This window comes from Carassius gibelio, chromosome A25 (genome assembly GCF_023724105.1).
Source record: "Carassius gibelio isolate Cgi1373 ecotype wild population from Czech Republic chromosome A25, carGib1.2-hapl.c, whole genome shotgun sequence".
Lineage (NCBI taxonomy): Eukaryota > Metazoa > Chordata > Actinopteri > Cypriniformes > Cyprinidae > Carassius > Carassius gibelio.
The window spans coordinates 7,330,510-7,343,540 of record NC_068395.1 but is presented as its reverse complement, the minus strand read 5'-3'; the positions used below and the strand labels follow the sequence as shown (position 1 = coordinate 7,343,540).

Sequence of the window (13,031 nt, the reverse complement as noted above, 5' to 3'; positions counted from 1 at the left end):
TAACTGAGAAAATGCTTCTGGCTAGTTGAGATAGTTTTGCAAGTCTGCTCACCTGTTAACGTGTGTGTGTGTGTGTGTGTGTGTGTGTGTGTGTGTGTGTGTGCAGGAAATTCAAGTTCACATGCACATCATCACATTTTATTATGAGAGCTTGTGTTCATACAGAACATTGCTGAGATGCTTAGATATAGAGCACACTTAGTGTTTCTTTTCTAATTTGTTGCTTTAGATATTTCGATTGAGATTAGTTAAAGTGGGAGCATCGAACATAGTACCCCATTAATGTATAAGGATTGAAATTTAAATGTGGAGTTAAAATTGTATTGTAAATTTCAATGTTGTTTTTCGCAAACCTTTCTCTTGATAAAAGTTGGAAAAACATGCCAACATACTTGTCATTCCCAGCAGCTCCTGAATTAGAGTCTGTAGAATGAAATCCTTGAGACCGAATAGGGTCACCGAGGGTCAGTGTGTGGATTTTTCCTAATTTGACATGACGAGGAAATAAGGAGGCTGTTTCTTTGTGTGTGTCCAAACCCCCAGCTTAGGTTTTCAACACTTCACCCTTTTCCCAGAAAACCAAGTGTAAACGCCCTAGAGCACAGCCTGCGTTGAAATGCAAACATTCATTGGCCCTGTGAGAAATACACATTTTACTGATGGGTTGCAGAGTCATAGAGGCACTGAGGGATTTGAGGGTTTTTATGACAGACAGAAAATCCAAATGTCCTCAAATATGGTATCAGAAATGACACTGAAAAGCTCAAAGCTTTGCACAAAAGAACATGATACTCTGGAATAGTCCTGTGCATCATGTAGATAGTTAATTCAAAAATGGCATAAGATATTTAAACTTGTTTTGAGTTAATATATTTTTAATTAAGCAGTGTTGTTTGTTACTGTTAACATATACTATTACTTAAAAAAAAAAACAAAGCTTAAAATATTAGATAATAAACTTGAAAGTTCCAAATGTTGGCTTACCAACTAATTGAAATATAATAAATAGAAATAAGTTGAAATAGTAAAATGCAAATCAATTTAACACAAATAAAAAAAACTCAAGCTAAATATACATATATATAAAAACGGTAATCACATAACGAGATGATTAAAGCATAAATGAAAATCAAAATGAAATCTGAAAAAGTAAATGAATAATTTAAAAGGAGTAAATGACCTATATATATATATATATATATATATATATATATATATATATATATATATATATATATATATATATATATATATATATATATATATATATATATATATATATATATATAAATAATTTTTTTCATTTTGATTTTTAATTAAGCTTTAATCATTTAGTAATTTTTTTCATCGTTTTTTTTGTATTAAGCTTGTTTTTTTTTTGTTATATATATATATATATATATATATATATATATATATGTATATATATATATATATATATATGTATATGTATATATATATATATATATATATATATATATATATATATATATATATATATATATATGTATATATATATACTTGTGTGAGTGTGTGTGTTTAGTTTTTTCAAAGATGAATATATGTTTAGAGCACTTTGTCATGCGTGAGATGCTGCAAAAGCTGAGACATGAAGAAGGTGGTCAATCACATCCGTCTAGCATGTGTTTACATAGGAAAACAATGGGAAAGTTCTTCTTTGTGAATGGCCAAGTGTCCATATACTATGTCCCTGAGTGAGTTTTGAGATCTGATTTCTGACTCTTCACAGCTCCAGCTCTTCAGCCTGGCGTGTGAGGTCAGGACCCGTGGGTAAAGTGGCTCGCAGAAAGAGCCGAGTTCAGTCTGGACGAGGAGGTTCCCTCATGTTGAAGAATCGAAGCTCTAGATCTCAGCAAACAGCAGCTCAAACGCTTATGCGGCCAGAGAACACCAAGAATGGTGAATGTCAAGAAACCCAAAGCAGGTACTGAATCATTTGCATTCAAGATTAATACATCCTTGGCTTGTGTAGGCGGAGGAAAGGCATTTGATCCTCCATCATAAACATTTGTTCGCCAACAATAATTCTTGTTTGCTTTGGGAAGGGATTAAACTGACAGGTGGCCACTTGGTTTGGTTTGGCAAGTTTTTGTACTCACTGAAGATGCGTTAGTTATAATGATGCTTTAATCTGATCCCAATCCCTCATATTCAAAGTGATTAATGCGACCGTATGGATTCTTTGCAACGGAGAAGGATTTAAATGAAAGCACAGGGAAACATGAAAGGCGATACTTTAATGAGGTAAATGGGAGTTTTAGGGGCTTTTTTCACCACTTTTTAGTAGCATACCTGTGGATTGGTTTGATCTCAGCAAGGAAATAAAATTATCACATTATCTGAATTGAAATTTTTATATTGGTGCATAACTATCAGAATTTCCACATTAGAAAGTCATCCATGGTTACACTGAGCAGGACTGCATTGTCTCCGTCACTGGAAAAAACTTTGATAAAGATAGCTTATGAGGGTTATGAGGACAAAAATAAATGGTTATGCCTGCATCCCTTTTTTGAGATCTATTTGTGTCACCGTTTTACATCTTTACCCTCTGGGATCATGCGGAAAAGCAGTAGGTTTGGTGGAAAAATGGAGCAGAAGTGTTAGTTCAGTCAGTTATGTCAGCAGGCTGTATTGAAACCCTCGCGCCCAGAGGCCAGCGTCCTGCCATTTCCACCTGCCCCCTTCAATGGAACAGGAGCAGATGAGTCACACCAGCTATGAACACAAGCATCTGGCCTTTCAACTTTTAACATCCAACTTCCTGGTGCCTTAGTAGCACTTGTAATGATGTCAGGGGGAGTGTGAAACTTTAATTGACTGGGATTTTAAGAGAGGTTGCAAAGGTTGGTCTATTATGTGTGCATTTTTAACAAAAATGTTGTTGCTTTAGTCTCACTTGAGAATTTTAATCCTCCCTTGAATGCAGTTAATAAGGAGTTCAAAATTAAGTTCCTAAAGCAGAATCCTTTCCAGGAACATTTTAATTACTACTCTCAAGCATAAAAGTAGCCTAGCTACATTTTTCTTTATTCACATACATAGAGACTTGTGTGAAAAAATTTTTTTTCTGCAGGTTTACTCAGGTTTCTTCCAGCAAGTTTCTGGTTTCATGAAAAGTTCCTTATTACACACAAAATGAAAACACAATGAAACAAATTTAACACAAAGAAAGTGTAGTCTAAAGTGTTTCTTTTTTGTTTCAGTGGTTTCCAATAACAGCATACAATTTTGTTGTTAATCTGCTTCACTTGGTTTTATTTGCTTTGTTTTGCTTTTATCTCAGTTTTGTTTTCTTAATCTTTTTTGTTTCTTTTTAGAGTTTTTTGTGCATTTCTTTTAAACGTTTTATATTTTATTTTAGTTTTTGCTTAGTTTTGTATATAAATTTTTTTTTTTTTGGTTTCTTTTAAAAGTTTTAATTTGGGGTATTTAGTACATTTTATGTTATTTTTTTCTGCTTTGTTTTGCTTTTATTATTTTATTTAATTTTATGGAGTACTTTATATTTTTATATCTTTTACAGTTCTTTTTTTTATATATCATTAGTGGCCATAACAGGATTTCCTAAAAGATGTATTTCATCTGCAAACTATTCCACACAGCTCTAGAATTCATTCACACTAAGAAACAAAAAACAACAAATATATATTTATAAAAAATATATATTTATAAAGTATGTTAGGGTGCTTTGTAAGTATATATATTTTAAAACCTCTGTATTTTCAAAATATTTTGGCATTTGAATGGTTCCTCTGTTCATCAAAAGAAAAATACTACTTTGAACTTTTTTCCTTCTTTGAAGTTAACAGTGCTTCCATTGGGATATTTTTTTTCTTCTTCCCACCACAGCTTGCTATCTTCACAAACCTGGCACAATCTGCGGGGTGGTTCTTTTCCCAATCATGTGATTATCAGACGTCCCACCTCTGAAAAGAGCCAGAGTGTGGGATGCTCTGGGAAAAACCTCTGTCCCTGTATGCCATGGGTGCGTCATGCTCCGTATGAGCAGCAAAGACATGGGATCCCATGCCCAGTGTTTGATCTTCCTCTTCTGTATCTGGTTTCCGGGGGCTCCCAGGGGGAAAGATTACAGCATATCTGGCAACCCTGCCCAAAGTGGTGATGGGATACATATCTTGTAATACAGCACACAGTTGTCTATGCGTGTAGGTTCGTGCCGGGCTGTTGGATAGGGGTGCGATAGCCCTTGTTGTTCACTTGGGTGCGATGGTTACGCAACAAAACTGACAGAAAGTAGGAAAGTTGATCAGGGAACAGCTGATCTTATCTGAACACATTGAGATTCAGGTGACCGTGTTGGTGGCTGTGCTATAGACGTTGCATAAACAACACTGAGGAAAAATGTGATGGGATCAAATCCCAAGGGAAATACGTGCAGTACGAAATCCCATGATTAACAACACAGAGTGGCATTTATTTATTAATGACTTAGCTCCTGATTTCCCAGCATCACCCTGCAGTTTAGAAGGCTGCGTCTGCCCCAGGGGACCTGGGATAGGGAAAGTTTTTAACCATGTAGAAATCTGAGTCCGTGCAAAGTTTTTAAAGTGCACGGTCACTCGGTTGTTGTGAATGTAACTTAGGCAGAGGAGAGTGAAGCTTTAGCTCTCTTCCAAATTAATTGATTTAATATGCGCTACATTTCAACAACCTGAAATGCACAGGAAATCTGACTCTTTGATTTCAATAGAGTTTGACATGAGCATAATGTTAAGATAACAACAGTACTATAGTAAACCTAATTAGTGCACAGTTAATAACTCTTAATATGCACAGAAATACAGTACATTTCGCAAACAAGTATATTGAGTGTAAACATTTTTGGGATTGAACTTTATCTAAATGTAAGATTTTTTTTATTTATACTTTTGGGATTCGGATGGATGAATTTGAATGAAATCATATATAGTTATAGTTGAAATTTCTGACTTTGTGCATTCTGGGAATCTTTTATTTTATTCCACTTTTTTTCTTTTAGTGAAATTATTTTTTCATTGTTTGAATATGTTTGCTTATCTAGGGCCCTGTGATTTCCACGATGCCATGGATTTGCAGAATCCAGTCATAAATAAACTGAATTTACTGTATAACGTGGAATGTTTTTTTTTTTGGATTACAAGAAAAGTTAAATTAATATTTTTCCCTTTATTTGATTACCAGAAAAAAGTCAAATCAAACTTATTTCATAGGGCCCTATTAAATAAAAATAAAAAACCAGTTAAAAGAAATCTGTTGTAATTTTCATGATTTCAAAACATGCTTTTTGATTAGTAAACTTTAATTTAACAATTAAAATGGAGTCCAGAAAAATAGAACAAATAAATATAATCCAGAAAAATTAAAATGGGAAAACTGAGTTTGGGACAAAAAAAATGCACATATTCTTACCTGAGCCCAGGTGCAGTTGCTGGCTTTGTTTAATGCAGTTAATGGCTTCTCGGATGTACAGTACAAGGTCCACCAAAACCACAATTCCAGCCACATGAATCCTAAATGAAGCTGCTTAATTAGCTGATTACATCTAATATGTCAAGTCCAAAATCTGAGACCACTAGTGTAAAGTAGGGCTGTGTATCTGCAAGAATGTGGCGAAACGATACGAATCACGATACAGGGGTTGCGATACGATATATTGCGATACTGTAAGCAAGGCGATATATTTGGATATTTCTTATTTTAGGAATAGGATATATTTTTAGGAAAGCTGTCATTAAGAACACCACCATATGCAAACCTTAGCAAAAATAAAACTACCAGAACACACTGGGATCCTGCATTTGCAATAATTGGTTCCTGTAACATTAATCATTATTGAACCACTTTTTGTTCAGTACGAGTCAAGAGGGAAAAATTAAAGTGCTTGCAGATTCTTTAGTTAAATGATTATGTATAAAATGTATTTTATAAAAAGACTATATATATAGTCCCTATAGACCCTGTTTTAAAGGTTCACAATTTAATTTTACAAAAAAAAGACATCTGCTTACGGTAATATCATTGAAAAAGTTCTAGCAGGATCCCTTAAGAAAACAAAACAATTGTAAAACGATAAAATAAACACAGATTTTAAACATTATCAGAACCTTTCAACTTGGATTTCATCATTTACTCACCTTCACGTCGTGCCAATCCTGTATGCTTTTGTTTCTTCTTTGGAACAGAAAAGATATTTTGAAGATTGTCTGTAACCAAACAGTTTCTGGTCCCATTTACTTCCATAGTATTTTTGTCCCTACTTTGTAAGTCAATGGGACCCATAATCATTTTGTTACCACTTACCAACATACTTCAAAATATTTTAATAATTTAACAGTAATTTAATGTCTCTTAGATCTCATTCTGTCTGTCATTCTCAAAATGACGTCGAGATCATTATTCTGGGTTATATGCCACGCCGGCCACAAATAGAAACAACTGGCACTTTTGATTACCGGTGCTCAGTTTCTAGGTTTCCAGCTGTCTTCCCCTGGGACTGACTGTTCTACACCTCCATTGTCCAACAGGCCGCTCTGTCTCAATGATTCACGCTGGGCCTTCTGCACCTCATAGTGCCGACAAACAGCTAAATCCAGCATGGATAAACTCTGCAGGGAAACCTGCTTAAACACAATTACTGTGGACCTCAGAGGGTGTATAGCGAGAAGCAGCTGGTCCATACGGACACACATGCTTCATACTGCCATCATATGAAGGACTGCAGAGGTCTCAGCCTGTGGAGCTTGAGAGAGACACATTGTGATAGTGTTTTTAATCTGAAATCATGCTTAGCTTGCTGTTTTGCTACCACTGGGCTTATGTTGTGTGGACGCAGTAATGTGGAAAAGGATCAACCCTATTCATATCCCCAGCTGATGGATGGTGTGTGTTTAGGTTAGTTGATTAAAATCTGCTAATGCAAAGTAATTCAAAAACTCATTCAAAAGTGAGTTTTGTAGTAAATGTCGTTTTGTAAAAAATACAAATAAGTTTGTTTTAGAGAAATTTTGTACCAGATTTTCAGAAATTCTCAAGCAGTTTAGTTAGTAATATTTTAAACATATATTTTTTAATGTTATACCAAGTTAATTTTATTTTATATATATATAATTTACTTATAACATTAAAATGTAAATAATACGAATTAATACTAAGAATATTTCAATTAATAATTTTATATTATATTGAAAAAAAAAAAAAAATTTTATTATTTTTTAAATATTCAAATTAATATTTTTTACATTTTTTTTGCATGATTTATGTATATTTTGTATATATGAACTAAAACAGACACACGCACAGTATGTATATAAATAATATATATTGTGTGGTCAATCATGTTCATTTTCATATTTGTTCATGTAGATTAACTTAATACATTTCAGTTCATTTAAAACGAGAACAAATCCATTAAAATATTTGATTCCATTTGATTTTTGTTGTTGAAAAGGCTTCATTTAATGGACATATTTTAAGTCAAAGAAGGTTTGTTGAATGTTATTATTTTTTGAGATTTTAAGTGCAAGAGGATGTTCTGCAAAGACCAAATGAATGGCACAGCAGGGTAAAGCAATATTTCGAGCGCTCCTGAGAAATGAGAGCGAGACAATAAAGGACAAGAGTGCTCTTGCTGCCTGAGGTGTCTTTAGCTGAGAACATCTCCTGCTTTTAGCACTCAAGTTTAGTATAGCACGAGCTGCAGGGCCCTTAAGAACAGTTGCTACAGCGGGTTGTTTTTATGGCTACATCTTAATTGAGTAGTTCATGTAAGGCTACATAACACGATATGTGCATGATTGCTCTTGTTGTTTTGAATCTATAATAGATGTAATATTAGTTATGCTATTAACTAATGCATGCACGTTTGCTTTTTTTAAACATTGTTTTAAAGCCAAGCAGGTCGCAGGTTCAATTTCATAAGTGCACCATGACCTGGGCAGAAACAGACCATTATCATTGTGATCATGGCACTGTCCCTGCAATTGTTCTGAAAATCATTTTGACGCACACCCTGAATAACTACCCTTCTGTGTTTGTGAATGAAGGCATGTGCCGCTGAGCGAGAGAAACTTCATCCCCTGCCCAAACACAGCCAGTCAAGTGCGGGAATCACAGCTCATTTGAGCCCACGTGGGACTCGTCATGGAACAAAGTGTGCTCACTTCATAACTGCTCAATGAAGCACTGTCATCTGACAATTTAAGACTCTCTCCTCCTTCACCGTCTCTGACCACATGTTGCTGATATGCACTACCAACTTTACACAAGTCCGTGTTAATGTATGAATGAAGGATTTTCAAAATCATGTTTTTTCTGACTTCCATAATTTATGGAATGTCCGTATTTTAATGTAGCTTTTATAGTTATTTAATAAAAGATTAATTCATAATAAACGTATGGCTTCTTGTCTTTTGTTTGTGAAGATCTGTCTGTCTTTCGGTCATTTGTCTCTCTCTCTCAGTCGGTTTCAAGCAAAACGTGTTTTCTGGAGATATTTGTAGTTTAATTGGGAAATTTTGGAAAACAGCTACACAAACGTCAGGTATCTCGTCGCATCAAATTACAGAAACTGGAAAATAATTGATTTAAAAAATGTAAAACAATTGAGCAGTAGCTAACTTCCTTAATGCAAATTATACTATGTTAGTCATAAGTTAAGTTGTGTCTGAGTTTAACCAGATTACAATTCCGAAAATAAGAAATTCTTTATATTATCACACACGTATATATATCCCCCCAAGAGTTTAAAGCTACTGCATGGCCCTACTGTACTTCTGCTGTGTTGAGATGTTTGTTTTCATGTGTAAAATGTCTCATTAGATTTTGAGAATCTGTGAGATCCTGTCAAATCAAGGTAGGGGTGACTTTGAATGAAAAACGGACTTTATGTTTAAATGAGCAGTGTGGATCAGTTGCTTCCCACAGGCCTCGCTGCTGTGGCTCCATGACCTCCTCCAGTATGATGTTGGAAGTAGGAGTGCAATGACAACATACAAAAACACAGACAACAAGAGTCATAAAGCGTCTGAGTGTCAAAGCCCTGTAATTATCTGAGGTGTAGGTTTCGGATGAGCAGCGCCACACACGAGCGAGTCCTGCACTGATGTCATGTAACAGTGGAGGAGCCGGTTTCTGTTTTCATTTCCATGTGTTTGCTTTTCACCTCAAAGGCCTTTTTCTGTTTGCAAGTGAGCATATAGATTCAGTCCTCAAACGGCTCCACATCCACACAATGTTTGCCATCAGTTGCAAGGAGAATTTGTAATTGTGTGCTGTTCTCAACGTTTCTGCCTGCTAAGTCAACATAAAGAACAGCGAAGGAAGGGCTCCATTCACACACTGGTCGTGTGAAAAGCTGATTGATTTCCACGAGTTAGTCTTATCATTAGTCTTGTTCGATTTATTCACACAGACCTCACACTTCACCTCGATGCTGTTTGAGGCTCGGAGACGAGCCAGTAGCTCTGTCCACCCATCCAAAGCATCTTTAATGGCTCAAATTAACATTAAACTGAATATTAGTCACTGAATACTACTGTAATTAAGTGTTTTTAGTGTTGCATTTTACACATACTGTTAAGCATTAAAAAATTAAGCAGTACACTGTACAAAAAAAAAAAGAAAAAAAGTTCTAAATAAAAACTAGAATGTTTTAAAAGAAAATTTCAATCTTTTATGTTTAATTCAACGTTACTTTCCATTTCTTTGTAATTTAATGACTGTTAGGTGGTTGTGAGGATGTTGTGGGTGGCTGCTTGTGTGATTGCTAGGGTGTAACTGCCGGACACTTTTATTTCTTTCTTTATTTTTTATAGCTGTATTGGTTTTGGAAGTATTTTTCCAATTCATTTCATCATAAAGATTAAAAAAATTCCTCCGTAAATACTTATAAGCCTTTAACTAGTTCGACCAGCTCTGGGATGAATCACAACTTTACAAACTTTGATTTGAAAAAGAAAAAATCTGGATAAAAGGCCAAAGGTCCTCTTATAGTTTATTAGGAATGAACTATAATTCCATGAATCACTGCAACTGATCAGTTATTAATGATAATCATGGGACTTTTTTTCAGGAATCAAGCATTTATTTAAAATAGAAATATTTTGTAAGATTATAACTGTCTTTACTGCCACTTTTAATAATTTTAATGCATCTTTAGCTGAATAAAAGTAATAAAGAAAAAAACCTTTGAACGTGTATAAGAAGTTTGGAGCATATGAACTCTATGGTGAAAATGAATTGAATTTTTATATTTGCATGTTGACTGTTGCACTCTCCAGTATATGTATTAGAGGAAATATGTTTTCAAGAATGTAGAACGCATTTGCTATTATAAAAAATTATTTCATGTACAGTGCATGTGTAAGAGACCCTCTGAGTGTGTCGCAGTCCCTGTGAGATCCTGCATACCTGTGTCAACCCACTCCCACCCATCTCCACATAGTCTTTAGTGTAGTGACCTATTAAGTCGGGGAATGCTTTGAGTGGACCTCCATGACCTTGTAATGGCTGAAAGCCACTAGTTCAGGATCAAAGCTGGAAGGTTTGCTGCCCATGCACAGAGGTCAGCTTTGTTTGTATTTGAGAAACATCCCCTTCCTCCTCTCTCTAATGCGCTCGTTAATGTGACGCACCATTTATATTTCATCATGAGAAGCTCATTAAATATATTGTTTGTGATGCCAAAGCGTGGGAAAACAAAAATCTTCTTTGGTCCGAAGATCTTGCACTTTACCTTGTTTAAATTACAATTTAAAATGACTTTAAAGGGACAGTTCACCCAAAAATAGGCAGAAAACAAAGAAGATATTTTGAAGAATGTTGGAAACAAAACAGTTTTAGGTCCCATTGACTTCTGTGGTATTTTTTTGTCTATACTGTGGAATTCAGTGGGACCCCAAAACCGTTCGATATGTGATACTTACCTTGAGTTTTCTCAGTTGTTTTCTCACATACTATTTGTTATCTCAAATGTTTTATTTTTAATTTTTTGTCCATACTATGGAAGTCAATGGGATCCAAAACCATTTGGTTACCAACATAGTGTGGACAAAAACCAAATATTATGGAAGTGGAATTTGAAACCATTCAGTCAACAACATAGTATTTACTATGGAAGCATTTGGTTTCCAACATTCTTCAAAATATCTTTTTCCTTTCTGTTTCATATAAGAAAGAAATTCATACAGGTTGGGAATGGTGGAATATCCTTTAATTCTGACTAAATACAATATGATCTTGTTTCCCCAGGTATCCAGGTAATTTGGTTTTTCGTCATCTTTTCACCTCAGAGAATTGGAATCAGAAGAGCTTTATTACCAAGTATGTTTACACGAACAAGGAATTTGACAACAGACATACATAGGAATAACACAGTAGGGATGTAATATAAAACTAGGGGAGTCGTGGTTATAGAGTTTGACTCCTAACCCTAAGGTTGGGGGTTCGAGTCTCGGGCCAGCAATACCATGACTGAGGTGCCCTTGAGCAAGGCATCGAACCCCCAACTGCTCCCCAGGCGCCGCAGCATAAATGACTGCTCCGGGTGTGTGTTCACAGTGTGTGTGTGTGTGTGTGTGTGTATTCACTGGTCTGTGTGTGTGCACTTTAGATGGGTTAAATGCAGAGCATGAATTCTGAGTATGGGTCACCATACTTGGCTGAATCTCACTTTCCCTTTTAATATAAAAAAGAAATCAAAAGATTAAATAATGTACTATATATACAGAAATGGAAGTATAGAAGTAAAAATAGAAGAATAAAAAAGATATTTGTTTAGATAAATGTACAGGTATGTAATTAGTGTGCAGGTATTTTATTTACAAAGTGTGCAGTTTAATATAAATATGTCAGATAACTAGCTGTGATGGACATTGTAAGATTAATAGTTCAGGTTGAATAAAGCCTGTGGTTTTAATAACTCTTAACAGTTTATTTTCTCCTAAATGATTGTGTGGGTTCCTGGAATAAAAGGAGGGAAAACCAGGTGCAACAAGAGACTGAAATTCTGGTCTTCTCTTTTAAAATAACCTGCACACACACTCCCGCTTCATTTCTGTTCCTCGTTTCATCAGTGCATTAACATTCTACAGGAAAAGGCGAAAAGCCATCTGCTTCCTGAGATTCACATTATGGGATTTATGAGCATTAAAATGAGCATCCAGCACATTTCAACACATTCATTTTGACCCAGTCTTGCATCTTCAGCCCCGAGAAAAAGAACAATTTTGTTTCTCCAGACAGATTTTATGAGTTTACTCATAATGTCACCTGACTGGATTTTTCATGCTTATCTGTAATTATTTTTATTACAGGGTTTCCGTGGCTCCTCAAAAAGTATTAAATGCTACAAGAAAGTCTTAATTAGGATTTCATGATGCCTTAAGTTTGAGGACGTATAGACTAGATTTGTGATATGGCTTAATGTGATGATTAAACTTCGTAAGGCTATGATTTAATTGAATAAATGAGCGCTGCACATTTAAAGTCAGATGCTGCGCTGCTTAATTGACAGCTGTTACCGGGAAAACCTCTTTGGCAGAGAATGAATGTGCATTTTCAATCAGCCAATCTGCTGTTTTTGTACAGACCAATATAAAAAAGAAATAAAAACTTTTAAATGTGAACTCGGTTAAAAATCCTGCAGAGACCCTGTCATTAGCTATATCCAAGTTCTTTCTTCATGTGATTAGAAACCCAATTAGTCGTGATGCAAGAGATCATTTGAAAGCAATAATCCCATCATCTGTCAGCATGCATTTATTTTTTTCTCTTCAGGGTCAGGTGAAGAATGCACAAGCAATTAGCTAATTCTTCAAACCATATTTTGACATTTGACAAGAAATATAAAAAGACGAGTGTTCTTCCTCTAGTTTTTTTATTCAATTAAGAATGCTTGCATTGTGGTTGTTCACCTCCAGGTTGCATACAGGCTAAGATTAGTGACTCTGATTTGAGATTACGATCGTTGACAGGAGAAGTGGAAGCAAGTTCGTTGTTTTTTTTTTTCT

At 35.0% G+C, this 13,031-nt stretch overlaps 1 protein-coding gene across 1 annotated transcript in view; it reads left to right on the top strand.

Moving 5' to 3' along the window:
* LOC127946685 (USP6 N-terminal-like protein) overlaps positions 1 to 8,414 on the top strand; it is a 29,922-nt gene extending 21,508 nt beyond the window's left edge. Inside the window, exons 14-15 of the mRNA XM_052543398.1 lie at positions 1,751 to 1,945; positions 8,067 to 8,414. Coding sequence (XP_052399358.1) covers positions 1,751 to 1,945; positions 8,067 to 8,145 — 274 coding nt within the window. The 3' untranslated portion in view covers positions 8,146 to 8,414. The remainder of the gene's footprint in view (positions 1 to 1,750; positions 1,946 to 8,066) is intronic.
* The last annotated feature ends 4,617 nt before the right edge of the window (positions 8,415 to 13,031 follow it).